A 27,846-nucleotide genomic window follows, 5' to 3' on the forward strand; every position below is an offset into this window, starting at 1 on the left:
GCCCGCCGTCCGCGCATGCGCACCTGGGGCGCTCCGCCGCGCGCTTGGGCGCTGACCAGCCTGCGTCGCGCACGGCGTCGCGCTCGGCGGCCAGCCTGCGTCGCGCTCGGCGGGTGTGCGTGCGGGGCGGTGCTTCCGGCGAGGCGGTGGCTGGACGCGCCGCGGCCCAAGATGGACGCGCCGGCGCTGCTTGCCTCCGCGGCCCCGGACGCGCTCGGGCCCCAACTCGGCGGTGTCCCCGGCCGGCCCCGCAGAGCCCCGGGCCCCGCGCGCCGCCGCTTGCTGCTGCTGAGGGAGCCCGAGGGCGGCGCGCGGGGCCCGCGCTGCGGGGAGGCCGGACCGCCGGCCGCCGGCGGCGGCGACTCTCTCGTGGTGCTGCTGGACGTGGCGCGCGGCGCGGCCGCGGCCCCGGGGCGGCGGGAGCCGGAGCCCGAGCCCCGCGCCGCCTCGAGCCCGGCCGGCCGCCCCGCGCAGGCCCCCGGCGCCGCGCCCCTCGGGGGCCCCGGGGCCGCTGGCCCCCAGGACCTGCTGGTGCGCCTGGAGCGCGGCGTCCTCGCGCTGGCCGCGCCGTCGCGGGGCCCGCCCCCCGGCCAAGAGGCCGGCAGCCCGGCCGAGGCCCGCCGCGCGCCCGCCGGCCCCGGCTACCGATGCCCCGAGCCGCAGTGCGCGCTCGCCTTCTCCAAGAAGCACCAGCTGCAGGTGCACCTGCTGACGCACGGCAGCGGCCAGGGCCGGCGGCCCTTCAAGTGCCCGCTGGACGGCTGCGGCTGGGCCTTCACCACGTCCTACAAGCTCAAGCGGCACCTGCAGTCGCACGACAAGCTGCGGCCGTTCGGCTGCCCGGTGGGCGGCTGCGGCAAGAAGTTCACCACCGTGTACAACCTCAAGGCGCACATGAAGGCGCACGAGCAGGAGAGCCTGTTCAAGTGCGAGGTGTGCGCCGAGCGCTTCCCCACGCACGCCAAGCTCAGCTCGCACCAGCGCAGCCACTTCGAGCCCGAGAGGCCCTACAAGTGCGACTTTCCCGGTGAGCGGCGCGGGCGGGGCGCGGCGTCTCCTCTCCTTCCGACCCGGGGTCGCGGCGGCTCCCGGACCCCGCTTGGCCGCGAAATAGCTCGGGGAATCTCGGAGCCGTCCCCCAGGTGTGGGTGCGTCCGATGAGCGAGACCACAAGGCGTCTTCCCACCGACGGAGCCGGAGGCAGGTCTGGTCACTGGGAAACGCTCAGTCCGGCTTGCGGGCGCGCACCCCGGGCTGCAGGAACGCTGGGCCGCCGTACAGCGGGGCGAGACATTAGGGCGCCCCAGGGGATTATCGCCCGGTGCGGCGCATCCGCTTTTTATGCCGTTAAAACTTTTGTTTCGTTTGGACTTCATTGTTGTGTGAAGTTCTGAAACTGTCTTCATCTTTAGATGGAGACTCCCGGCGAGGTGGGTCCGGTGGGTGAGTGTCCGTGGACTCTCCGCCGGGATAGGCGGCTCCAGCAGCGGAGGGCGTGTGCCTGCGAAGGAGGGGCTGGGGGGCTGGGGCTGCTGCGGAGCCAAGGCAGGAAATGTGGGCAGGTGGGAGGCTTCTGGAGGGCCTTCCGTAAAAGAGAAGGTGGAGTGTGCGCCCGGCAATTGGTTCATGTGTTGTGGACCGGGAGTGCGCTCTGCATAGTGTCCAGGTTACGGAAGTGTCCTGGAATGAGGGATTTTGAAAGGGCGGAAGAAATGTCAGTTGTTAGGGAATTCTCTCTGATCTTCCCCTGTGCCCTGGCCGGTCCTGTGCACCCCGTCTCCGTGGAGAGCCTGGGTGGAGGGCACTCTCTCTCTCTGTTCCACACTCGGCACCTGAGGGCGGCTTACAAACAGCTCTAGTGAAGAGCTCAGAGGGCGTCCATCTGAGCAAAGTGCTAGCAGGATCAGGGATCCACCTGTTTTGGGCACGGGGTCACCCTGGGGATTTTGAGGTGAATGATCTGTGGGGTGTCTGTCCCGGGTGGGTGGAAGGAGGAGTGGAGTGTTCCAGACCGCAGGGGCCTGAGGGCTGACCCAGGTGGAGGCTGTGGGTCCCTGAGCGGCTCCAGCTGGGGAGGATTGAGACGCTGGGTCCCGCGGCTTCTCAGTCGGTCAGGGGAGGGTGTGTCTTGCTGAGGCAGACTCCGACTTTGCTTGTTTAGATGTGTCTACCTGACCGAGGGGCAGCCCAAAGTGAGGACTGGCCGGGGCCGCTGGGAAGGGACAGATGTGTACGTGAGGAGGGGTGGGGGCCGTTTGGGGAGATGAGCGTTTCCCTGCTCATTGTCACTGCAGAGAGGAGGGGCGACGGGCTCTGTGCCCGTGGCGGCCCCGGGAGGGCTTGAGAGGGGCCATAGCGCCCACTGCTCACAGGCATCTTGCAGCCTCGTGGGTTCTGCCTGGTGTGAGCACTGACCTTTTCTGTCGAAGGAGAGCTGGTTGTTTAGTAGCTAAGTCGCGTCCAGCTCTGCTTCTCCATGGACAGCCTACTTTTTCCACCAGGCTCCTCTGTCCATGGGATTTCCCAGGCAGGAATACTGGAGTGGGTTGCCATTTCCTTCTCCAAGGGATCTTCCTGATCCCGGGATCAAGTCTGGGTCTCCTGCACTGCAGGTGGATTCTTTACCAGGGAGCCACCAGGGAAGGAGCTGATGGCTTCTAGCTCTCCCCAGTGGAGAGCTTAGTGATGTTTGAAGTCCCGTGGGTCAGCCCGGTTGAAGATGCAGATGGGAAAAGCACAGATGAGCCCAGTGACTCGTGACAGAGCAGGAAACCCCAAGGAGACAGGCCAGAGGGAGGAGGAGCTCGCGGCAGGGGCCGGTCTGCCTCTGGGAGGGCGTGCCCAGGGATGGGGGGCGTGCCTGGTTCCGCAGGTGGGGGGACCTCAGGCGTTACTGCAGCGGCTGGCAGCCCTTTCAGGCTCAGCCTGACCAGACAGAATCTGGTTCCTTAGTATCTGCTTCATTTTGTTGGGTTTACGGGTCGTTGAGTTCCTGCCACACCTGGAGGGTCTGTCGTGCTGAGCCGGGAGCTGATGGGTGCATCGGAGGACGATCAGGTGGCCACGTGGGGCAGGTGGCCTGTGAACTGCCCCGAGCCGCCCCGACTTCGGCCTCCAGGGAGGCCCTCGAGTCGTCCTCCTCCTTCGTGCCCCGGTGCCAGCGGTGCCTGGCGGGTGACTGGGTTAGCTCTGTAACGTGCCTTCTGCCCCGCCAGTGAGCAGGCTCTGTGTTTCTCTGTTCAGGCTGCGAGAAGACATTCATCACCGTGAGCGCTCTGTTTTCCCACAACCGGGCCCACTTCCGGGAGCAAGAACTCTTTTCCTGCTCCTTTCCCGGATGCAGCAAACAGTATGACAAAGCCTGTCGCCTGAAAATCCACCTGAGAAGCCACACAGGTAACGAGCCCGGGCCGTCCGGCCCCCGCCCGCCATCTGTGCATTCCCGGTTGTGATCACGAGGTGTGGTTTTTCTTTCTTAAGGTGAAAGACCGTTTATCTGTGACTCTGACAGTTGTGGCTGGACCTTCACCAGCATGTCTAAGCTCTTGAGGCACAAGAGGTAACCTTTACATTTGGGTTGAATTCTTCGTCTTGAAAATGAGTGAGTTATTGGTCAGTAGCAGAAGCCTGTGGATGGGATAATCTGTGGATTTCTTTAAGTTGTGAAAAACAAGTGTGGATAACTTGGAAAATTCAGAAAGTTTATAAGAAGAAAAACACACAGAATCCGATCACTTAAAGTTAGTTTTTTGTGTGTACTTGTTTTTAAGTTTAGTTAGTATGAGTAACGTTCAGCTTGATTTTTAGAAAGGTAAGGCTATGGACTAAGCCTCCCTCATGCCGTCGTCACTTCCGTGCTGTGGCGGCCCCTTGAGGGCTGGGCTCGTGCAGGTGGCCCTTGGCCTTTGTCCCGCATCCGGCCTCCCAGCAGCTCTGACGCTGAAGCGCTTGTCCTCCTGTTTTGTGTGGGGACCCAGAGAGCTGGGAGGCGTTCTGTCCTTGCACAGCTGGGGCTGAGGGCATCTACGCGGAGAAAGACCGTGTGCACGTCAGGCGAGGTCCCCTGCCGCAGGGACAGCCTGTGTGGTAGCGGGTGGCTGAATGGGGGAGGCGGCTGCTCCTTCCTGCGTGGAAGCTGAGTCTGACTGTGGTCGGCTCCATCAGAAAGGAGGCTTCTGCCCGTGAGGGCTGGGGACCAAGTCCAGGCTCTTCTGAGACGTGCCGTTTTCCCCTGTGATGCGGAGAGCTCGTGGGTGGGTGCATCTTGCAGAGCTGTGCCCGCGGCGGTGACGCGCGTGGTCACCCTCGCTGCCGTCTGTCCCGCAGGAAGCATGACGATGACCGCCGCTTCCCCTGCCCCGTCGAGGGCTGTGGCAAGTCGTTCACCCGGGCCGAGCACCTGAAGGGCCACAGCGTCACCCACCTGGGCACCAAACCCTTCGCCTGTCCTGTGGAAGGTGGGTGTGAGCAGCCCCACGGCCGCCTGGCGCTGCGGGTGGAAGAGTCTGAGGTGCCAAGTAGGCCGGGGCGTGGGTTGGCTCGGCTGGTCTTAGCCGGGGGCGTGCGTCTTGGGAGCAGAGTGCTAGCAAGCAGGTGCAGAGTCGGACCGCTGGACCTGGGGCCTGGGCCTGGGGCTGTGGCTCTGCCGAGTCCCCGCTGGCCACATCCCCGCTGGCTTGACGCTCGTGAGGATTTGGCGTCATACTGTGGGGAAAGTGCTGTTCAAAGGAGACGCTGCAGACCCACCTGAAGCTGAGCGTTCCCTGGAATGTGGCGAAGGTATCCCGGTGGTCTAACCAGACACAGACGTGCGTCTCTGCAGGGCTCCAGTCGGGGGGCGGGCCACAGGCGCACAGCCAGCGTGTGGGGTGCTGGGGACGTGACGGCAGTCACCCAGACTGTGCTGGGATGGGCCGGGGAGGGGTTGGAGACAGAAGTGCCGGTGGCGGGCTGAAGACGGCCTGGGCCTGGCGGGGCTTCTCCTGGTGCAAGTGTGTGCGGCCCCCTGGGAAGGTGGGTGGGAGTTGGGGTGCGCAGAGAAGTTTGTCACCAGAGGGTCGTTGCTGCCTTTCCCCTGGGCGGGGTAGCTTGGTAGGAGCGTGAGGACTGTGGGAATGTCTTTGTGAAGAGGTGACGCGCGTCTTGGTAGACCGCTACACTCGGGAAGGGGTGGTCGTTGACACACGTGGACGCGCGCGCGTGCTGCTGGGCATCAAGGAAACCCGGGCGAAAGTGAGATCCTTTGGGCTGGCCAAAAGTTTCCTTCAGCTTTTAAGTAAAAATAAAAGACACGTTTCTCACGTTCACCAAGAACCCTATTGAGTTCCTCACCATCTTGTTCAGCTACCCTGTGCATTTCTCAGCTGGCATCATAATTCCATCTTCCCCAGACTTTTTTCCCCGCACGTAGCATTCTTTATTTCAAGGTCTCGTAGCCCAGTAAGAACACGGTTGCTGGCATTTACAGCGTTTGGGGAAGCCCTGTATTCTCCTCCAGCCATACTCTCTGGTTTATTTGCAACAAGAACGTCAAAACAAATGCAGCTGGACAATTCTTTCCATTTTGTTTAGAAACTGGAGCAACCCGTTTTCCCACATTCTACAGTAGCCTCATTCCATCCAAACACCAAACAGAAGAGTTCTCAGCGCGTCTTCATTCAGGTTCTGCACGCGCTCAGTCTTCCACTGGGTCCAAGGGGCGGTGGGTCATTGGAAAGCCGCTCGTGTCAGCAACTCTCGTGAATCAGAATTCCATTCTCGCGGTGTGGTCCCATCAGCGGGCCAGCATTTCCTTGTGCCCCCTGTTCTTTCTTCTTTAACTTTCCATTTTATCTTGGAGACCACCTCATTGGTCCTTAGCAGCGTTGTGAGGGTTTCGGGTATATGATGAAGGGTCCGGCCGTGCACACACACGCGCGCGTCCCTTCTCCCCCAGCCCCCAGGCGGCCCCGTGACCCTGAGCGGAGCCCCGTGTGCTGTGCAGTGGGGCCTGGTTGCTCACGTGTGTGAAACATGCAGCGTGTGTGCAGGGCGCTCCACGCCCCGCTCTGTCCTGCCCCGGCACGCGTAAGCTCGTTCTCCAAGCCTGGGAGTCTGTTCCTGGTCTGTGAGTGAGCGAGTTTGTACCAGGACTTTCTCAGACCCCACATATGAGGGGTCATGTGGTATTTCTCCTTCCCTTCCTTCACTCGGCAGGAGACTCTGGGTTCTCCACGCTGCTGCACGTGGCATCGCTTCATCGTGTTGAGTGGCCGCGTAGTAGCCCATGATGGGCACGTCCCACGTCTCCTTCATCCACTCCTCTGTCGATGGACAGCTCACCTCCGCGTCCTGGCTCTTGCAGACAGTGCTGCAGTGAACACTGCGGTGCGTGTACCCTTTTGGATCGTGTTTTTCTCCGGATACGTGCCCCTGAGTGGGCTGCACGGTCGTGTGGTGGCTGTGTGTCTAGTTGTTTAAGGGCCTCCACACTTCGAGAGCGGCTGCACCGTTTACATCCCGCCAGCAGTGCAGGAGGTTCTGTTCCCGCCACGTCCTCACCTGCATTTACTGTTTGTGGATTTGATTGGCTGTGTGTGCCTGTGTGGGGCCTCTGTTGCCGTGCGGGCTTTTCCCTAGTGCGGCGAGCAGGGCTGCCCACCGCTGCGGGGGGCGGCGGCTTCGCTTGCTGTTGCGCGTGGCCTTCAGCGGCTGCAGCTCCTGGGTGCTGGAGCACAGGCTCCGTAGTCGTGGCACGTGTGGCCTTAGTCGCTCTAAGACGGGAGGGATCTTCCCAGGCCAGCGACTGACGTTGCCTCTCCTGCACTGACAGGAGGCTTCCTCACCAGTGAGCCGTCAGGGAAGCCCTGTGTGTGGATTTTGTGACGATGGCCCTTCTGAGTGGTGTGAGGTGGTCCCTCACTGTGGTTTTGATTTGCATTTCTCTGATAATTGGCGATATTGAGTATCTTTTCATGTGCCTTTTGGCCATCTGTATGTCGTCTTTGGAGACATGTCCACTTAGGTCTTCTCCCCATTTTCTGGTTGGGTTCTCTGATTTGATGATGCTGAGCCTCGAGAGCTGTTTATAAATTTTGGAGACTGATCCCGTGTCAGTTACATTATTTGAAAATATTTTCTCCCTTTCTGTGGGTTGTCTTTTTGTTTTATGGTTTCCTCTGTTATGCAGGAACTTTTGAGTTTAATTAGGTCCCTTTTTTTAAAATTTTTGTTTTTATTTCCATTATTCTGAGAGATGGATTGAAAAAGATACTGTCTCAATCCATCTCAGAGGATGTTCTCTGTTTTCCTCTGCTGCTGCTGCTGCTCAGTCGCTTCAGTCGTGTCCGACTCTGTGCGACCCCATAGACGGCAGCCCACCAGGCTCCCCTGTCCCTGGGATTCTCCAGGCAAGAACACTGGAGTGGGTTGCCATTTCCTTCTCCAGTGCATGAAAGTGAAAAGTGAAAGGGAAGTCATTCAGTCACGTCCGACCCTTAGCGACCCCATGGACTGCAGCCTACCAGGCTCCTCTGCCCATGGGATTTTACAGGCAAAAGTACTGGAGTGGGGTGCTGTTTTCCTCTAGGAGTTGTATAGTGTCTGGTCTCACATTTAGGTCTTTAATCCATGTGGAGCTTATCTTTGTGCATGGTGTTAAAGAATGATCTGATTTCTTTTTTTTTTTTTTTTTTAGCATGTAGCTGTCCAGTTTTCCCAGCACCATTTGTTGAAGAGACTGTCTTTGCAACATCGTGTGGTCTTGTCTCCTCTGTTGCTGATTAATTGCCTGTTTAGTGTGTGGGTTTATTTCTGGGCTCTCTGTCCTGTTCGTTGATCCGTAGCCCGGACCGTCCTGCTTTGACGCCTGTAGCTCTGCAGTGTGATCCGAACGAAGTCAAGGAGCTTGAGTCCTCCAGCTCTGTCTTTCTTTCTCAAGATTGTTTTGATGATTCAGGGTCTTTTGTGTCTTCGTACAAATTAAAAAATTTTTTTGTTATAGTCCCGTGAAAACTGTTGTTGGTGGTTTGATAGGGACTGCACTGAATCTGTGGATTGCTTTGGGCAGTGTTTTGTCACTTTGACAGTATTGATTCTTCTGCTCCGTGGATGTGGTCTATCTGTTTGTATCTTACAGGTTTGGGAATATGCATCTTTCGTCTCTTCAGGTAGGTTTGTTCCTGCATAGTTTGTTTTTTCTAGTATGCTAAATGAACTGTTGCTTGAGTCTCCCTTTCTGGTCTCTCGATGTCAGTCTGTGGCAGTGTAGCGGTCGCTGTGCGTGACTTTTCTAAGCTGCAGCTTCGCCAGATCCCCAGGCGAGCTCAGGCGGCCTTGTGCTGGCATCTGTAGGACCTTCTGTGTGCAGTGTCGTGTCCTCTGCAAACCGAGACAGTTTGCATTCTTCTTTTCCAGGTTTGAATTCCCTTTGCTGCTTTTTCTCCTGATGACCCTGGCTCGTACTTGCAAAACCGTGGTGCGTAAAAGTGGCAAGGGTGAACATCCTTGTCTCGCTCTGACCTTAGAGGGGACGCTCTCAGCCTCCACACCGAGTGTGATGTTGGTGTGTCGAGTGAAGTGATGGTGTGTTGTACATCCTTGTCTCGCTCTGACCTTAGAGGGAACGCTCTCAGCCTCCACACCGAGTGTGATGTTGGTGTGTCGAGTAAAGTGATAGTGTGTTGAACATCCTTGTCTCGCTCTGACCTTAGAGGGGATGCTCTCAGCCTCCACACCAAGTGTGATGTTGGTGTGTCAAGTAAAGTGATGGTGTGTTGAACATCCTTGTCTCGCTCTGACCTTAGAGGGGATGCTCTCAGCCTCCACACCGAGTGTGGTGTTGGTGTGTCGAGTAAAGTGATGGTGTGTTGTACATGGTCTTTATTATGTTGAGACATGTTCCTTCTGTGCCCACCTTCTGAAGTGTTTCTCATAAATGGATGTTGAGCTTGTCAGAAGCTCTTTCTGCATCATTGAGATAAGCGTGGTTTTACTCTCCCACTTGCGGTGTGGTGTGTCACACTGGTTGACGTGTGGGTCCTGAAATCCTTGCGTCACCGGGAAGGATCCCACTATCGTAGTGTGTGACCCTTTTAATGTGTTGTTGGATTCCAGTTGCTCATTTTTTATCTTTTTGAGCAAAGAGCTCTTCCAGATGCCTTCTATAGTCTTCCAGGGAATTGAAATGTCTTCCACTGAGAGAGTTTTGTGCAGATCAGGTAAATGGACCTCTGAAGGTGTGGTGTCTGGTCAGCAGGGACGGTGAGTCAGGACTTCCCGGCCGAGCTGTGACAGTTTTTGTCTGGTCATTGAAGAAGCACACGGTCTTGGTTGTCCTGAGGGAAGAGCGTGTGTTTGCTGCTGCCGACTCCACACGCTTTCTCCTCGGGTGCTGCTTTCAGTGGGCCTTGTTGGGAGCAGTGCTCGTTGGAGTGAATCGTCTGGTTTTCTGGAAGAAGCCCGTAACGGAGGACTCCCTTCCAGTCCCACCACGGTCACAACACTGCCTTCTAGGATGAAGACCAGCCTTGGGTGGCGGGTGGCGGCTCGTATCGCTGGCCCCACGAGCTCCTCCGCGCCACTTTCTCGTACAGCACACACTTGTCATCGCCTGTCACAGTGTGCTTTGTAAGTGGAAAGTTTTCATTACGTTTCAGTAGAGAATCCATGTAGAATACGGTCAGAAAGGTTTGTGTGTTTGAGTGAAGCCCAGCCTTCGGAGCGGTGACGGTGGCCGCGGCGGCGCCGACGCCTCGCGCGCGGGCGGGTGTGCTGAGTGTGCTGCTGCCCCCACGTGCTGCGCCGCTGGCTGTCCTCAGTGTTTGAGTTCGCTTGCTTCAACTTCAGCCGATCTTCCCAACCGTGGGGCGCTGTCCGGCCAGGAGTCTCCGCGTTTGGTCGTCACTGCACCGTCTCTACACGCTGCGCAAAGCTCCTTTTGTGTCTCAGTTGCATTTCTATTTTTCTTGAAATGACAAAGCACCATGTGCTGGAGTTGTTACTTTTTCCCTTCCGTGTTCAGTGTTAGAGTGGCTACACGAAAATTCACGTCTTGGTGCCTTTTTGTTTGTTTTTATGCGCACCGATTTGACAGCTGTCACCATACAATCTAACAAAACTGGATGAAGTCAACAGACAACGAAGCGCTACTGTAGCCATCTTAGGGAGAAGGTCAAACAAACCCTTTGGCCACCCGACATCTTGTTTTCTGTTGAATTCGTAAGTTTCTACAGCCGGAAGCTGCCTTCTGGCAGGAGCCGGGAGGATGTCCCTGCTGTGGTCAGGCCAGTCCTCAGGAGAGCGGTGTGACCGAAAGTGTGCTCAGCACCCCTGCCGTGTGGCCAGCCTCTGTGAGGGTCCTGGCTGGCGGGTGGGAGCCCAGCACGCTCTCCCTGGGACCCCTGGCCGGAGGCCAGAGGGGTCTCTTCTATCTGTTGTGTTTCCCAAGTGCCCTGTCCTGGGTCTGACCTCAGGAAACCGGTTTGAAGTTTTGTTTGCAAATGACCTCAGTTCAGAACTCTTCTCAGAGGCCGCCGACCCTGGCTCCTGCGGCTGTGTCCTCGCTCCAGAGCCTCTTTCCCTGCAAGAACCCCTCCTGCCTCGAGCTGTCCTTCCTGACCCAGGACCCCCGTCCCATCCCTGCTTTATGGACAGACAGCACACGCGGGGCCATCAGGTCCCTCCCACCCCACTGCAGACCCTCGGCCTCAGGCCTTCATGGCTCTGACAGGCCTGCCCCTCATCACCTGGAATGTGACGTCTCTCCTGACACCTGTTCCTGCCCCGCAGGCGGATGCCGCCCTCGGGCCCAGAGTGCTGGGCACCCCAGCCCTGTCCACCTTGGTGGGCTGCCGTCTGCCTCAGCGAGGGCAGCTGGCCGCCTACCGCCATGCCGACCTCCGGTGCTGGGGCCTGGGCCGTGGCGGCTGGGCGATGGCCTCTGTGGGTTGCTGGTTCCCTGTGTCCCAGCACTGTCTGTGCTGTGAGACCCTGGTGGGCATGGGCCGCCAGCCAGGCAGGCCCAGCTCCAGGCCCCTCCTCCTGGTTCCCGGCCATCTGCCTGACCCACCTGGCAGCGGCTTCTCAGTGGTGACACGGGAGGAGGTTGCTTCTGGCATCAGTGGGGACGATCTGTAGCCTGGATGTCTCAGGGTCGTGGGTTTTCCTCCAGTAGCAGCGTAGCAGAGGTGGTCGGTGTGGCTCGGCGGTGGAAGGCGGGAGATGTTGGCGTGGCCCTGAGGCTGGGGGGGCAGCTGCGTGTCACACCCGGGGTGCGTGTGGCCATCGGGACGTCTGGGCACTGCCCGGGACGGGGGCCCTGGTGCCTCACGCAGCTGTCCTCTCTCCCCAGGGTGCTGCGCCAGGTTCTCGGCGCGGAGCAGCCTCTACATCCACGCCAAGAAGCACCTGCAGGACGTGGCTGCCCCGAAGAGCAGGTGTCCGGTGTCCAGCTGCGACCGGCTCTTCGCCTCCAAGCACAGCATGAAGGCCCATGTGCTCAGGCAGCACCGCCGGCCCCCAGGTGGGCCCCTGGCAGCCGCGGGCTCCCCCCACCTGGCCTGGGCAGTGAGGCCCCTGAAGTGGGCCTTGACCTTGCCCTGTGTGCCGAGCTGCCCCTCCAGCCCCTCGTGTCCGGCCCTGCCCGGGACAGCCATGGGGACAGAACAGACCGTTCCTGGATGAGCACGGGGGCAGAGTGCAAACCGTGGCGGGTCCCACGGTGACTCTGCACATGGCCCTGGCCGTCCTGCCTCCTGGGCGCTGAGCAGCCTGGCTTTCTGACCGTGAGCCCAGGCCCCCAGGTGTGGCATGCAGAGGCTGGGTACCGACAGCGGCCTCTCCCCGCAGCCATCCCGCCGCCTGCTCCCCGGAGCCTGGTGGGTGTGGTGCTCCTGCAGCGCCTCGAAGGTGAAGTCCTGGCTGCAGGCACCCAAGCAGCTGCTGCTGGACTCTGCTCAGGGCTGCCTGCCCGACTTGGGCATAGCCCCCACCCCGCTCTGTGATCCTGGGAGGGGAACTGGAACACAGGGCATGTGTCAGGAAGGGGTCTGGGAGTGTCCACATCTGTGACGTGACGTGGTCTCGTGTGAGGCCTGGACGTCCGGGTCTGTTACGTGACGTGGTCTCGTTCGGGCGTGGACGTCCCAGGTCTGTGAGGTGACGTGGTCTCATGTTGGGTAGGTGAGGGAGTCTGTTGTGAGCGGGCAGGGATTCACAGCTTGACGTGACTGTAGGTGCTGGGGAGTGTATGTCTGTCGTGGAGGAACCCAGCCTGGCCCTGGAGGGATTGGGTCCCCTCACGGTGGTCCTGAGCGGGGTCGCACCGCATGGAGGTGAGGCAGGGCGGTGCTGGTGTGGAGGGAGCTGGTTGCCTTCATGTGGTCGGTGTTAGTGCTTGTGTACGGGTTGTGAGTGTCTGGCTCTTGCACGTGGTAGATCTCCAGTAAACTTTTATAGAATTAACAAAATGCTAAATAGGAAATTTATGAGCAAGTTGGTGTTTCTTGATGTTCGCCTGGATTCAGTTCAGTTCAGTCGCTCAGTCGTGTCCGACTCTTTACGACCCCATGGACTGCAGCACGCCAGGCCTCCCTGTCCATCGCCAACTCCCAGAGTCCACCCAAACTCAAGTTCATTGAGTCAGTGATGCTATCCAACCATCTCATCCTCTGTCGTCCCCTTCTCCTCCTGCCTTCAATCTTTCCCAGCGGCAGGGTCTTTTCTAATGAGTCAGGTCTTCGCATCAGGTGGCCAAAGTATTGGAGTTTCAGCTTCAACATCAGACCTTCCAATGAACACCCAGGACTGATCTCCTTTAGGATGGACTGGTTGGATCTCCTTGCAGTCCAAGGGTCTCTCAAGGGTCTTCTCCAACACCACAGTTCAAAAGCATCAATTCTTCGGTGCTCAGCTTTCTTTATAGTCTAGCTCTCACATCCATACGTGACCACTGGAAAAACCATATTATCGTTCTTGATTTTTTCATAGGGAGCTGAATCAGCAAGGTTGTCTAGGAAACTGGAAAGTTTTGAGAAAGAGACCTGTTTCTGTTTTTACTATCTTCAGAGAGGCCCTGCCGTCTCTCTAGAATGTTCCCTGGTGCTGGGTGATCGTCAAGGCCCCAATGGGCCGGCCCAGCGTCTGAGCTCCGTAGCAGCACAGCCGCGGGCAGAGGCTCTCTGCGTGGCTGTCCTCGTTGGCTTGGGGACGGCGTCTGGCAGCTTTCCTCCCTGGGTCCCCAGTGGAGCCTCGTCGCTGCTCTGCCGCGGCGTCCACAGGGCGGTGTGAGCTTGGGGCTCGCTCCGGGTTGGGGGTGCTGGCGCTGCAAGAGAGGCCTGTCACAGTCCCACTGGCTCCTCTGCAGGATTCTCGTGCTCCTGCCTCCCTGGTGGCTTGGCACCTGGCGAGCGCTCACCAGGATTTGGAATGGTGGGTGTTCTTGTGTCTGAACTCCAGCATGAGCGTTCAGTGACATCGTTTGATGTCGGCATCGTCCCTTCTCCTGAGGGTGACCTTGTGGCTGGCACTCCTTCACCGAGGAGCAGTTACTCGAGTGCTGGGCACAGGTGCCGCTGTCGTCACGGGAGGCTGCTTGGGGGCCGGGCCTGTGCCTGCTGTAGGGCGGGGGTGTCCGGGAACAGGGCGGCTCTCCAAGCCTGTTGGGAGCCGCTCTCTCCAGGGGGCTGGGGCCTGGGCTCAGTGCACGGAGCCTACCGTGTGTCTCTGCAGGCCGGCCGGCCAGCTGGTCCCCGCCGTCCTCCCCGTCCTCCCCCTTGAGCTCAGGAGAGGCAGAGACCAGGCTGAGAGGTGGCCTGATGCGGCTGAACTTAGAAGGGTCCCCGAGCTGCGGGGTCAGCGCGGCCTGAGGTCGGTGGTTCGTGCTCTGTGAGGGGCTTGGTCTCCACGGGGCCATGCGAGTGAAGGGTGTGAAGCCTGAAAGACTCAGGGTGAAACCTTCTCTTACTGTTACTTGGGGAGCGTCAGTGGCTGGGGGAAGACCCAGGGGCTCCAGGCTCTGAGACCCTACGCGGGGCACCCGCGTGTCCCCCACGGCTCCTTCCTGCGGAGTGTGGCACCTTCGGGGGTTGGCAGGGGCTGCGGGGGGGCATCCGTGTCCCCTCAGTGTGTCCTGTCCACATCTTAAGTGCAGACAGCCCTCCCGTCTCTGGTCACCACGGTCACCAGTGTTCCTTCCTTTTCAGACCTCTTCCCTCCGCTGGGGGCTCCGAGCACGCTGACGCCCGGCGGTGACCCTGACAGCCCCGGGCAGGGCGAGTTCAGCCACGTGGACCTTGCGGTCCTCTTCTCCGACCCGCCGGCCGACGGCAGTGCCGCCCCCGGGGCCCCCGATGCGGCGCTGGGTGCTGGGATCCTGACCGTCGACGTGACTCCTGCGGGCGCCTCTCTTGGAGGGGACCTCCCTGCTGGTCAGGCTTCCTTTGGGCCGATGGACCCGCTGGTCTTGGTGGCCCGCGGCGACGCCCCGCCTGGCCCAGGCAGCCCCTTTGTCCTTGGCACGGCAGCCGTGGGTTTCCAGCAGGGCAGCCTCAGCGCGGACGACGCGGCAGCCGTGGGCACAGGGGCCCTGGGCTGTCTGGTGGCCGTGCCCGTGAAGAACTCGGATCAGGACCCCCAGGCTCTGACCCCGAGTGGCCCCCGGGAAGCCAGCAGCACTCTGGAGCCGCTGGTGCCCATCAAGGTGGAGCCAGACTCGCCCCCCCGTGCCCAGCCCGGCTGGCAGCAGGAGCCGGGTGAAGGGGCGTCGCGGCCTGCAGAGTCCAGCCCCACAGAGCAGTGCAGTCCTCGGAGAGACACCGGGCTCGCGGCAGGGACCGGCGGCTTCTACCTGGTACGAAGCGCCCTGGGGTCACTGGCTCCTAGCTCGGCTCCTACCCCGCCGTGCAGTGTCCTGGATTGACCGTCTACTGCAGACTCTTCCTAGGGGCCTGCGAGAGCATGGAGCCCCGGCTACAAGTCTGGAAACCTGAATTCCTGTCTCAAATCTGGAACGGACTAGTGTTTATGACCTTGAGCAAATCACTTAACTTGTCTGAGCCTTCAGTTCTCAGTTATTTCTGAAATGAGGGGCTTCGACACGATTTCTAAGGTCTTTTCGAGTGCTGTGTTTTTGGTGATAATGTGTCTTTTCCTGAGAAAAGCTGGGATGTTCATGAGGTTGAAATGTCCTGGCGTTTGAGCGTATCACATAATGGCAGGTCCTCAGACGGACTCCTGACTGAGAGGAATTGCGACATCGATGGTGTCTAAAGATTTATGGACGTGAAGAGCAGGAAAAATTACCAGTTAGAACTGACGAGAGAAGGAGAGTGGTCTGGGAGCTCTGTCTCTGGAGGGTCATGACGCTTCTCCACTTGCGAGGCCTGACGCTGGCGTGCTGTCACGGCACTCACGTCAGTTACGAGTTCACTGTAACTCAGAGTGACTTAAGCAGAGTCTCGGGACGGTCTGTTTCCTCAGCCTCGGGTGGGAGCAGTCAAGTAGGTTTCTCTGTGGTGCAGGTTAAATTCGATAGTGACGTTTATGTTCAAAAAGTTAAATCTTACTTGGCCACGATTTAACGAAGAGCTAATCTGTGGAGTCACCGTCCACCGTGAGGGACGCAGAGATGGCCAAGGCCCAGGGCCAGCGGCGCGTGAGGCTGACCCGACCCTGTCCGTTCTCTCGCTAGCTGTGTGACTGGGGTCGGCCCGGCGTCTGGGAGCCCGGAAGGCGCACGGAGAGGGGCCCGCAGGTAGGCCCGAGCCCCCCGGGGATGAGGGTCGGCCATGTCCTCACAGGGCTCCCAGCCCCGCGCCCGCAGACCGGGTCCCTCACGGCGCTCGCAGCCCCCGTGCCCACAGACCGGGCGCTCGTGGAAGTCCCGCCGTCCCTGGCGCACCGGCCGCTTCGCCGGCTGAGGCCCCGCGCAGCCGCGGCCCCGGGCGGGTGGAGGTGTGCTGAGGCCGTGGGGCGGTGGTCAGGTCCTGGTCACCAGGACTCGGGCTCTGTTTCAGGCAGCAGAGGGGTCTTCAGCTCACGACAGGCTGGTTTCCCTGTGAGGTGTTTCATGTGTTTTAGACTCCGGAGCAATAAGTGTTGCTTCTCTGGATGAGAGTCCCGTCGCAGCTGTGACCCGGCGCCCGACGTGGTGCTCGGTCTCTGACCATGAAACGCACCCTGTGCCCAGTTGCCGCCTGCTGTTTGGGTCCCGACTGATGACGCCTTTTTTTTGGATTCAGGAAGGTGGAGGCTCAGCGAGAACTGATTCCCAGTCCATCCACCGAGCCAAGGAGAAGAGGCAGAGAGGCTCCGGGAGCCGCGCGGGTGAGGCTGCGTGTGCCGGGCCGGGGCGGCATGGGGACCCCGGGCGGGGCGCTTCCGGTTTTAAGACGTCAGCGCTTTGTGGAGTTTCTAAAACACGCCGAGTGGACTGCACGGTTCACGCTGGTTTGTGAACTCGTCCGTCTGTCCGGGGCGGCTGCTCTTGGTGCCTTGTGAGGCTGATGCCGGCTTTCCTCAAAAAGCACCACGTAAAGTATTTAACTACAGCTTATTTCAAAAGTATCGAGAGGAGTGTAGGGTCCGCGTACAGTCGTCCGTCTGTGTCTCCTTTGAATGACGATGACGTGCTCTTTCCTGTCGGCTTTCTTCACGGAAACACTGCCCCGTGGTGCCTGCGGGTGGTTGGTGTTCACGGGGGACGAGGCTCCCGGTGCTCGAGCCCCGGGGTGGCGGGGGCACAGACGGGGTGGGCCCGTGGAGACGGAGCTGCCGGGGCGGCGTCTGTAGAGCGGTTTTCTTTCTTTGTTGTTTTTGTTAATACTTCAGCGTCATCTTTTTAGAAGTCAGGACACTTAGAAACACACCAGACGGGGTCATCACTTGGTTAGACGTTACCAGCTTGCTTTTCTTTCAAGTTGGCGTCTAGCACGTGTCCAGTTTTCAGTCGTAAGCGCCGTGAACGTCTGTGCTTCTGTTTGCTCGTGTCGCCCGGGGAGGCTTTGTGTCTCGAGCCTCCCACATGCGGCACCCCTCCCTCGCCCTGGTCCCTCCCCCCGTGTGTGCGTGCGCGTGCACGCACCTGCCGCAGAGTTGGGGCAGTGTGTCCATGGGCCGGTGGGCCTGTCAGCGTGCAGGTCCCTGTACCACATGTCTTCAGTCATCCGACTGGAGGCTGTGCCCTGGCGAGTTGGGCCTGGGGGCTCCATCCGGCCCCCGAGGCCTGGGCTGTGGGCCTGCCACTTCCTCAGGGCTGCAGAAGACGCTGACGTCCCCCCCACTCACTTTCGGCTAGAAGACTTGTGCTCGCTCAGGAAGGTGAGCAGAGGTGTCCCCGCATCTACCCATGTGAGGACAAGCAGCCTGCTGGCCTGCCTGCGCCTCCAGGGGTGGGCGGGCATGTCTACCTGCTTGGTGATCCAAGCACTGTACTGGCTTTCCAGACAGAGCCTGCCAAGTGTCCAGGCTTCCCATATGAGGCGGGGGGAGCATCTCCTTGAGTGTGAAGGCTCCCACCCCTACCCCCACCCCCAGCTCAAGGCCCGAGACAGCCAGCAGGAAGAGGAGCGTAAGTACGTGCCCACTGTCCCTTTTCCAGAGCCCTGGGCCAGCCGTGCGTTTCCCCGGAGCTCTGATTTTGGTGGAACTGCAGGCATGTAGAAACGCTTCCCTGTGCTTTGTCCCCGGTCATGGTGCCCGACACGTCACCTCGCCTCCCCCATGTGGACCCGTCCTGGGATCACGCATGTCTACACGGCTCGGAAAGGGCCGGGCCGTGGTCCACTGATGGGTCGGATGTTCTCTGCCTAGGAGAGGGGCCCCCGGGTCAGAAGGGAGAAGGGGGCCCCAGGTGAGAGAGGGAAGAGGGTCGCCCCAGGTGAGAGAGGGAAAGGGGGCCCAGCTGAGCGCCCTCTGTGCCAGTGGCGGTGGCTCCTCTGGTGGTGACTGTGGGACGCAGGCCCTCGTGCGGGCTGAAGGCGCACTGAAAGGAGGGTTTGTGTGACTTCGCTTAGTTAAGTGTGTGCTGACCTGGCGGGCGAGCTGACCGGGCTTGAGCTCGTGAACACACAGAGACGTGCTAGTCGCTCACTAACACTGGCCTGGTGTTGAGCCCTGTGGACCCGTCCGTCACCAGGTGTGAAACAGGCACTCGGTCAGGACATCTAGAAGAACCGAGGGGGTTTATTTTTGATGCGTGCGCGGGTTTTCCCTTTATTCTCCCGTTTAAGCAGCACGTGCGCACACAGTTGTGCGTGAAGGCGGAGCTTGGATCCCAGCTGGGATCTCAGGTAGCACGGCTCGGCTCGCGCCATGTCATCAGTGTCAAGGAGAGGGGGCTCAGGCTCACTGCATCTTTATGATGTGACTTGGTGATGAGTAGGAGACACACATCGTGTAAACCTTGCCTACTTTAAAAAAGTTGGCTGTGCTGGGTCTTAGCTGTGGTGCACACGGGCTTCGCTGGGTCACACGGGGTCTTAGCTGGGTCACATGGGCTTCGCTGGGTCACACAGGGTCTTAGCTGGGTCACACGGGGTCTTAGCTCTGCACACAGGCTTCGCTGCTCCACGGTGTATGGGATCTTAGTCCCCCGACCAAGCATTGAATCCCCACCCCCTGTACTGGAAGGCAGATTCTTAACAACCAGAGACATCCCCACATCTCGTCTGCTTTTAAAAGTAACTTCAAAAGATGCACTGTTTGGGGCCTGCCTCCATTCATCCCACAGTGGTCTCGTGACGGGCTTCCTTGATAGGCCTGGAAGCGCAAGTTGGCATGCAGGCGGCCCGTTTGGACGTGAAGTGGAGTTAGACCCCCATCAGCTTGTGTCTGACTGTACCACGTGGGCTTCGTCCAACGCCGTGAGCTGAATCTGCAGCTGCAGAGTGGGGTTGAAGGTATATTTAAAGCACGTGAGCTTTTTGTTAAAAAATGGTCTCGACGAGTCTCCAAGCGCACGCAGACACGAGCTGCCTGGGAGCGCGCCGGCAGTGCCCCCTCGCCGCGCCAGCGGGCTTCCCCTTTGGCGTTTCGTAGTTGCCGTTTCACGCGTCTTCTCCTCGATGTGTCTGCACTGCTGATAACTGCAGTGCCCCTCAGCTTCCGATGAAGAACGTTCACTCCTAGAAAGTGTGCTTAAATAAACTTTAAAGATAAGTGGAATTCCCATTTATGGACACGTTTGTAGCAGGACGTGTGCTGGGGTGCTGGAAGACCTGCAGGCGTGCCAGGGGCTCCCGGAAACTCCAGCGGAGGCCAGAACGTGCACCCAGAGGCCGCACGAGGCCGGGGCGGGGCGTCTGCAGTGAGCCCCGCAGGCGCGGCCACGCCCGTGGGTAGGCTTGTCTTCTCTGCCCGTGCCCACCAGTTGCCCGGGCTCCTCGCCCTGGCACTCCCAGACCTGAGCGTGTCTGCCTGCCCCACCGTCCAGGGTCAGGGAGAGTGGGCAGTGGAGCCAGGTGGGGCTGTGTTCCCGTCAGAGAAACCCTTTCTGGGTTAGGAAATGCTTTCTGGTCAATGTTTTTTAAGTGTATTGTTATAAAACCAAGACAGTGATGGTTTTTGTGAAGGAAGTTGTACCGAAAGAGCCGCTTAGCAGCTGTGAGGATCGGGGGGTGGGGGAGGGGGAGGCAGCTTCCGTCCGTCCTCCTCCTGAGAGCTCTGTGCTCCACGTGTCAGGGACCCCGCGCACCCCTGGCTGGCAGGTGTGCAGGGTGAGGCAGGGTCCGCCCCGGAGGGCGGGGGCCCAAGCGCGTGTGCGTGGAGGACACAGGAGGTCGTGCTCTGTTTCAGGAGCCACTGGGGAGTCTGCACCAAGCCCGGGGGACGGTGACGTCTGTGCCGGCCCGGGAGCCTGGCTGTGGGGCAGCCTCGCCGTGCCCGGCACCCTGCCGTGTGTCCAGGTGCAGCTGCTGCAGGTGAGAGCTTGCGCCACACAGACACAGAGAGACGGACACACAGACACACACCCAGAGAGACACAGGCAGAGACACACCCAGAGACACACCCCTCCTGTCGCGCCCCGGTGTCCACACTCCCTGGTCAGGATCTGGGCTCCCGCATCTGGCGGGACGCGGGCACCTTCAGCCTTGCCTTCTGGGGTGGCAGGGGTTGGGGAGGGGAGAGGCGTCCACTCCGAGGACGCGCGGCTCTGACACCCGGCACGTCTTCGCTGAGCGCCTGTGTCCGCGGCTATGGGCCTCGGGGCTAAGCAGGGCTGTGGGAGCACGGAGGGCAGGCAGCTGACCCCCCGGCCCCCGTCAGCGTGGGCCTCGGGCCTCCCTGGAAGCTGGGCTGGGCTGGCGCTGCCGCATCTGGGGGGTGGCTTCCTGGGGCCAGGGTCCCTGACATGGTGCTTTTGCTTCCGCAGGACGAACCCTCAGGGGATGGGGTCTTGCCTCTGGCACTCAGCCCGCAGCCTCCTGCCTTCCAGCCCCTGCTTGCTGTTGACCTGCCCGTCTGTGTCCTCCAGGTTCGGTGCCCCTGTTCTCTGGGTTGGTCAAGCCCCACGCAGCTTCGGTCCCAGGCTCGTCCCTGAGGTGGGCTCACCCCGGGTCCCCTGGCCAAGTGGCCAGGGTGTTTTCCGGAGAAAGGGGTGAGGGTTTGAGCAGTAAAGGCTGAGCCTGCAGCTCAGGCTCACACGTCTTGGTGGGTGAAGTGGGGTTTCACGTATTCAAGTTCACGTGTTCAGGCCTGTGAGAGTTGGGCTGGCCGGGTTTCAGCCTCTGCAGAGATGGGCCCAGACAGGTTAAATGGTTGCTGGAGTCAGGGCTTAAGCTGCGTGTGGGCGGCAGTGGGTAATTCAGATGTGGATAGGTGAGGGTGATCTCTGCACTTTATCAGATTTGAAACACATACGTAAAAGTCAGACACGTGGTTTGACTTTTACGTGTGTGTAAACCAAAAACGTAACTTTGGTTTTCTTATGTTCAACTTGGGCTGTGGTGTTAGAAGTGGACGTTGGATGGAGCTTGGAGGCCCCTGGTCGCAGCGTCCAGAAGGCCTCACGGCATCCCTCCTCCCACGGGGCGGCCCTCGTCCTGGGCTCCTTCCTAGGGTGGCGGGGGGTGGGCAGTGACTGGTGTCCGTGGTGGCCTGGAGCCCGGTGCCAGGGCGGCTCCCTGGAGGCGGCGGCCGGGGCCCGTCCCCGTGGGGCCAGCTGGGGCGGGGTCCCCCCCCTGAGGAGAATGGAGCCCGTCCACGCGGGGCCGGCCGGGGCGGGGAGTCCCCTCTGAGGACGTTGTGGTGGGGATGGAGCTCAGCCCTCCTGTTCTGTCGGTGTAGAAGCCTCTCCTTGAAGTGGCGCGGGCTTAAACTGGGGCAGGGCAAGCTCACTGCTGTGCTTGCTTTGCAGGAGGTGCTGCCCGCGGGCGGAGGTGCCGCAGTGCCCGAGGACTTGCTGTGCTCGGGAGGCGCGGCTGGTCTGCGCGCCTGGCCGTGACCCGCCCCGCTGGGCCGGGGGCGCCGCTGGGCGGCCAGGCCCATTCTTCAGCGACTCCGGGGCAGTGTTGAGTGTTTCTGCTCCACTCTGTCAGGGATGCTTGGGGGTGGGCCTCCCACCCCGACTGCGAGAGCAGGTGCTGGTCTCACTGCTCCGCCGAGTGCGGCCCCTGAGGACGCGAGGGGCCCCCAGCCGACAGGCCGAGGACACAGGCGGCCCCCCCAGGCCCCGCTGCAGCCCCCACACCGGCCGAGTGTCGAGTTAAACTCACAGAGTGAGCTTTCTTAGTTTTTATTTTGGTGTCGGTACCTCGTGGAAGCCGACAGCGGTTTGCAAGGCTGTCCTCCGAGCACTGGGGCGCATGCCAGGCCCTGGCTCTGGCCCGGAGCCGCTCAGGTGTGCACGCGGGCGTGTGCTGGCTCTCAGTGCGCGGCCCGCCCTGCGAGAGGACGCGAGCTGTGACCATGCGCGAGTTACTGCCCGCTGGGGGCCTGGGCACGGGCCCCGGAGCTGGTCCCTGTGCCTCTGCAGGTAGTGTCGTTCAGACGTTGGTGGTTCTCACTCTGCTTTCTGTTTGTCTCCTGAGGCGGGGGCCTCGGCCTGTGGGAATGACCCCGCTTTCCACGGTGACCCCCGGTGTCCTGTGGGGGCTGCATCCTCACTGTAGGTGGATCGCAGCCGCCTCACCAGCACCTCGGCTCCCCGCTTGTCCAGAGTGCCCTGGACACATAGCCTCCGGGCCAGGGCTGGACCTTTGTCCCCCGAGGTGCTCAGGACCGGCTTCCGTTTCCCAGGCACTGAGGTCCCTGCTGCTGCTGGGCCCAGCTCCTCGTGCGAGTGAATAAAAGTTTTTGTAGCCGAGCCAGAAGCCGGGTGTTCTTTCTCTCGACTGCAGCTCTCGCGTCCTCTCCTCGCCGTGGTGTGGGGCCGATTCCCTCCCCTTGGGGTGGGCCTGGGGTCTGGTCTCACCTTTACCCTCCTCTGGGGGTTTAAATCTAAGCACAGGTTTCTGCTGATGACCAGAGATGCTGGGAGCAGAAAGGGGATCAGGCCCATCCCTGGAAGAGCGGGGAGGACGGCCTTGCAGGCTGAGGGTCCTGCCCCCCGTGCGCCCCACCCCCTGCACGTGTGTGCAGGACAGAGGCCGCCCCAGCCCCGGGGTCCGGCCAGAGGAGCCGCATCAGGTCTGTGGGCGCGAGGGAGGGGGCTCCTGGGCCCCTAGGAGGGTCCAGGTGCTGGGTCCAGGAGGCTGCTCGGCCGCACCCCAGTCCGCAGCAGCCCGTGGGCGAGGAAGCAAAGTGCCAGCAGGCCGGTGCCCAGCAGGTCGCCGAGCCCTGTGAGGTACGGGATGCAGTGGTCATCTGGGTCTAGGGCCCGCCGCCACGCCAGCCGGACCGCCACGTCAGCCAGGTGCAGCAGGACGGTCACCTGCGGGGGGACAGGCAGGGTGACGGCTGTGCGGGAGGGGCTGCGGGCCTTTGGGTGGGCGTGGCACCCCGGGCCCCATGCCAGCCCTGGCTCCCCTTGGCCCAAGGTGCGTCTCCGCCTGGAGCCTCAGGCTAGCTCTACCTCTCAGGCTCGCCGGGAGCCTGTGTGGAGGCGCCCTACGCGCGGTCAGGCCTCAGGCCCTGAAGCCGCTTGTCCAGGCCGTCCGTCCTGCCCTGGCACCACTCTGGACGGCCTCCCGGGCTCCCTGCCTGCCCTTTGGGGCCAAAACCGTGCCGGCACACCCTCATGGGGCTGCCCCCAGGGCCTGGGCAAGTGGGCTGCCAGCAGAAGCCCACACGCACCTGTAGGAGCCCCTGGCCTGCCCCGCCCATCGCAGGACCCACCCTCTGCCGCTGTGCTGACCCTGCTGGGGAGGAGCGAGCAGTGCCTCTGGACACGGCCCCTGGGCCGGACCAGCTGACCGAGCCTCCGGGAGGCGGGGGCTACGTCCCGCTTGTCCAGGGACCCCTCCCAGGGTGGGGCACGGCGCCCATCCTTACCTGGACCAGGCCCGCCAGCAGGTACAGGAGCACAAAGGTCCTCTCGCTCGGGACCGACTGGCTCTCCAGCAGGGAGACGATGGAGAAGAAGGCCAGGTGGCCGGGCACCACGAGCACCAGCAGGACGCGGGCCGACGTGGCGTTGATTTCTGCGGGAGGCAGGGCCGTGGCTGAGTGGTGGCTGCAGAGGCCCGGGCGGGAGCCTGCACCGCAGTGGCCACGCACACTTCCTGCCGCACGTGTCACGGAGCTGCTGTGTGTCCTCCCCACGGGTGCGGCCAGCACTCCTGGGAGCCGGCGTTGGAGCAAGAACAAGCAGGATTGAGCCACAGCAGCAAGCAGGCTGACCAGGAGGCGGCGCGACCCACTGTGAGGGGGAGGTGGACGCGGCGGCTTCCGGAGGCCACCGTGCGGACGCACTGGGACCAGGGCCGGGGCCCCCTCGGCACGGTCCTCAGCAGCTGTGCGCGCGGCTCTGAGGCTGCGAGAGACACGCTTTCCTGCCAAGACTGCAGGCTGTAGAGCCAGCCTGTAATGTGAGGGTCGTGTCGGGCAGAAAGGGGCCTCAGTGAGGGCCAGGCTCCATCTGCACTGAGGTAACACGGCGTCTCATCAGCTGGGTGGGGAGGGCAGCACAGTTGCGCAGACGCAACCGTGAAACACCCTGGAGAGGCTGCGCCAGACCTCTCACAGCGACAAACCGTATGAGGCCTTACGTATAAGCCTTATTTAACCGTATGATTGTTAAAAAGGATCTTTAAAACAAAAAAAAAAACTTACAAAGGGAAAAGATAGGTGTTACTATCGGCAGATGGCGTAAAAACTCAGGAAAATGCGCTGAAAACTAAGAGCTACACACATTTCCCCCCAAAGCTCTGTGCTGTGCCCTGACCCCCAGGGGTGGAGTCACAGGTGACGAGGTTACGGGGTGACCCCCCAAGGGCAACCCCCACCCCGGGGAGTGCTGGTCCCTGCAGAGGCGTTGGGAGCACGTCTGCGCACGGGTGGCCGGTCAGACAGGGCGGGGCAGACGGCCCACCTAGGGGCCTGGACAGCATGCCTGGGGCGCAGGGGCCTCCCCTGCGCTGGGGGTCGGGCCTGGTGACACAGACTCCAGTGATGCCATCCTTGAAAGAGATGACCACGTGGTCCCTGGAAGGCCCCGGACGCACCTGAGCTGCAGAACGTGGAGCAGGGGCTGGGCCAGCACTTCTTCATCCAGAGAGGCAGCACCCCGGGCGTGCCCCACAGGTGCAGGTGCGTGGAGATCCGGCTGGTCTGAATGGCCACCAGGTTGCCACCAACACCTGCAAGGCAGCCCGGTTTCCCCTCCTTGACGTCTGTCTCGGAGCTTGTCCCTTAAGTTCAGCTTCTCCAGGAAGCCGATCCAGCACTTGATTTCCTCTCTTTGCCTCACACCTGACCACACGCCTCGTCTGGCTGCAGACTAGGCGGCCGGGACCTCGCGAGGGAGGCATCCAGGCAGCAGCAGGGTCCCCTTGACAGGGCGCCTCTGAGCGAAGGGGGCATGACCAGCAGCCTCGGGGTTCAGTGGCTGATGGCCAGGTGCAGGGGTGAGGATGGAGGGAGGGAGGGGTGGTCTCAGGGAGCTGCTGGAGGAAGGATCCAGACCGCGGGCACGTCTGAGGTAACATCAGGGCCAGAAGGAGAGGAGACGGGGCGGGGCGGGGCAGGGTGCACGCTGCTGAACTGAGTTTGAGGGGCTCCTGGCATTGCCGGAAGCTGAGCGTGCCGGGGCCAGAGGCCACTGGGCTCCTGCGGGCGCAGGTCGGGGTTGGCCCCCAGCCACGGTCCCTCCCCTATTCTGTCGCACCAGCCCTGGAGGACCCCTCCCCGGGCCTCCCAGGGTGGAGGCCCACTGCCTGGGCTGCTCCGGAGGACTCCGAGGACGGCCGGGGCAAAGGCGCCTGCAGATGGAGCCCATGTGCACTGGCTGCGCCCTTCACTGCTCCCCACTGCCCAGCTGTCTCCCGATGGGGCCTGGTGCTTGGCCTCCTGCAGATGCTGAGCGGGGACTTGGGGGCCTCCAGGATGTGAGCCGGTACATCGCAGCCTCACTGCGCAAGGAGAAGACAGGAACCTGGGCTTTTAATTGTAAATGTCTGAAAATGTTTCAGTGCCATCAGTGAATCTAAAAGGGAAGCCAGGTGGGGCCACAGATGCCAGCAGGTGGGTCTGGGTGATGGCCAGCAGGCGTGGACTCAGCCCTGGCCCTGGTGCTCCGAGGGCAGCAGTGCCCCAGGGGAGCCCCTGAGGACCGCAGCCTGGCCTCCCAGCTGTGTTCAGGGCCGAACCCAAAGCCCCGTGGTCACCGTTCTCCCAGCCCCTGGCCGCCAAGCCCCAGTGATGGCCACAGTACCTACCACACATGATGGGAGCAAAGACTGCCATGCCTCTGAACTGCGGCTGGGACAGGGTCTTGTTCAAGATGAGCCCCCCGAGGCTGCGGGCAGACGGCAGACGGTTAGCGGCACGGGCGCCCCCCACCCTCAGCACACAGGCCGCCCCGTCATCCCCAACCCCGCCTCTCCCGCACCCTCTGAACCCCCGTGTGCATTTCCACCTGTGTCCCGAGTCCCGCCTGTCCAGGACGCCCAAGGAAGATACCACCCCCTAAGAACACCCCGGACCCGCCCCAGGCCCCCGAGCGGGCCTGGATGTGCTGACTCCCCAGAGACGCTGCCAGGGCCTGGCCTGCGACCCCGCGACCTCCGCTCCCCTCCCCGCGAATCAGCCAGGAACGCACGTCAGAGAGGAGCGGGGCGCCCGGGGCGCGGACCCCTCCGCCCTGAGGGGCCCACCAGCGGCCATGCAAGGGGACGGCGCGCACAGAGCCGCGGTCTGGGGCCCGGCCCGGGGCAACGGACAGAGAGGAAGGCGCACCTGCTGACGAGCATCGCCAGGACGATGGGGAACCAGCCGAACTTGAGAATCCTCACGACGGGCGGGTTCTGCTTGGCGATGAGGACGCAGGCGGGGGTGAGCGCCGCGAAGCCGACGCAGACCAGCGGCGTCAGGTACTGGCTGTCTGCGGGGGAGCGGGGCGGAGCTGGGGTGGGCCCCGGCCCGGCCCGCGGGCGGCTCACGGCTCTGCCCCCACCTCCCCCGAGCCTGGGGGCTGCAGCCTGCACTCTGCCCCCACTCCTGACCGCGGCCAGCGCTGACCTCGGCACTTCGGGTGCCTGCTCCCACCACCCACTCAGCCGGCCGGGACTTCAGGCCTCGGGCGCACCTCTGTGTCTGTAGAAGAAGCTGCTGACCACAGCCAGCAGGGAGAGTGTGATGAGGTCGCCCAGGCTGGCCGCGATGGGCGTGGCGATGTTGTCCGGGTTGACCCCCAACTTCCGCGCGCCGACCACGATGCAGACCATCAGCGTCCCTGCGGGCGGGGGCGGTGAGCGGGTGGAGGCCGCCCGGACCTCACTGCGCCCACCCAGCCGTTCCTCCGCAGGGTCAGGCCCTCCGGGCTGCGACTCTGCCTTGTAGCTCCTGCGCTTGACACCGGAGCAGCCCCAACACGGACGTCCCTGAAGCGTCAGGCAGGTGGTTCCGGGGCTCCAAACCCCTGGGGACCTTGGGCCTCGGGGAAGACCCGAACGCAGGTCCTGGGAGGTGCCGCGGCCTCGAGGGAGGGGTCTTGAGCCCGCAGCCACGGTCCCCGCCCCTCCCTCCAGGGGCCGCCTGCACTGCGCCCAGCCCCAGACCCCAGACCCCGCCCAGGCCCAAGATGTGCGGGTCCAGGTCACGGTGGGCGTGAAGACCGAGGTGCACCCCATCCCCTGCAGGACCCCGAGGGCCACTCACCCAGGGCGCAGGCCGCCAGGGAGGCGGTGAGGACGCTGCTGGCACACAGCACCTGGGCCTCCACCACATCCAGCCCCTGGCCCGAGGCCAGGCCCAGCAGCAGGGCGGCCACAGCCGCCAGGAGCCCCACCACGGCAGCCTGCACCTAAGGGCGGGGACCAGGCTGAGGCAGGCCCTTCCCTCGCCCGGGAGTGGCGACCAGCACCCACCTCAGCCCAATGCCCGGCCCTCCGCCCCGACCTTCCCCAGCGTCCCGTGTTTATCCTGGGTCAGCTCCCCTCTCGAAGGTCTGACCTCCAGAAGCACCCCCATCCCCTGGGGCCCCAGGACATGCCCTGGCTCGTACACAGAATTCCAGCCAGCATTCCAGGATGGCACCCGACAGCTCGTTTTACAGTCAAGTGTCACCAAAACGAGTATGTGTGCCAGGACAGCTGTGACAGTTTTGAGAAAGAAGATGGAGTGGCATCTCATTTTGGCATTTTCATTATGAGTATGTGTGTTAAAGCTACAGGAACGAAACCTGGGTGGCTTGCCAGAAAACAGACCAACAGGTTGGCAGGACAGAGCAGGGTCTGGGGAATGACTCGTGAGTACATGACCGTTCGCTGTGAT

General features: G+C 61.8%; 2 protein-coding genes across 14 annotated transcripts in view; one reads left to right on the forward strand and one right to left on the reverse strand.

Moving 5' to 3' along the window:
- On the forward strand, positions 1-22,279 carry ZXDC (ZXD family zinc finger C). Of its 4 annotated transcripts, XM_061397323.1 has the most exons (11): positions 1-1,027; positions 3,244-3,396; positions 3,481-3,559; positions 4,327-4,457; positions 11,330-11,500; positions 14,181-14,827; positions 15,668-15,730; positions 16,218-16,302; positions 19,771-19,895; positions 20,348-20,449; positions 21,332-22,279. In XM_061397323.1, exons 1-11 carry the CDS (start codon positions 16-18, stop codon positions 21,416-21,418), a joined length of 2,655 nt encoding a protein of 884 aa, XP_061253307.1. In that variant the 5' UTR covers positions 1-15; the 3' UTR covers positions 21,419-22,279. The 4 variants fall into 4 exon arrangements, 3 of the variants coding, with proteins under 3 accessions (XP_061253307.1, XP_061253308.1, XP_061253309.1); XR_009732607.1 differs by lacking the exons at positions 20,348-20,449; positions 21,332-22,279 and adding an exon at positions 18,734-18,875 and having other exon boundaries at positions 19,771-19,861; XM_061397324.1 differs by lacking the exon at positions 15,668-15,730.
- Positions 21,694-27,846, reverse strand: part of SLC41A3 (solute carrier family 41 member 3) — a 23,933-nt gene continuing 17,780 nt past the window's right edge. For 9 of the 10 annotated variants that reach the window (XM_061397340.1, XM_061397337.1, XM_061397334.1 and 6 more), the window contains 7 exons: positions 27,232-27,376; positions 26,660-26,806; positions 26,311-26,455; positions 25,791-25,870; positions 24,579-24,713; positions 23,407-23,555; positions 21,694-22,846 (listed from right to left, as the gene is read on the reverse strand). In XM_061397340.1, the coding sequence (XP_061253324.1) occupies positions 22,637-22,846; positions 23,407-23,555; positions 24,579-24,713; positions 25,791-25,870; positions 26,311-26,455; positions 26,660-26,806; positions 27,232-27,376 (1,011 nt within the window). In that variant the 3' untranslated portion in view covers positions 21,694-22,636. The other variant, XM_061397333.1, reaches the window with a different exon arrangement.

This window comes from Bos javanicus, chromosome 22 (assembly GCF_032452875.1).
Source record: "Bos javanicus breed banteng chromosome 22, ARS-OSU_banteng_1.0, whole genome shotgun sequence".
NCBI classification, from domain to species: domain Eukaryota; kingdom Metazoa; phylum Chordata; class Mammalia; order Artiodactyla; family Bovidae; genus Bos; species Bos javanicus.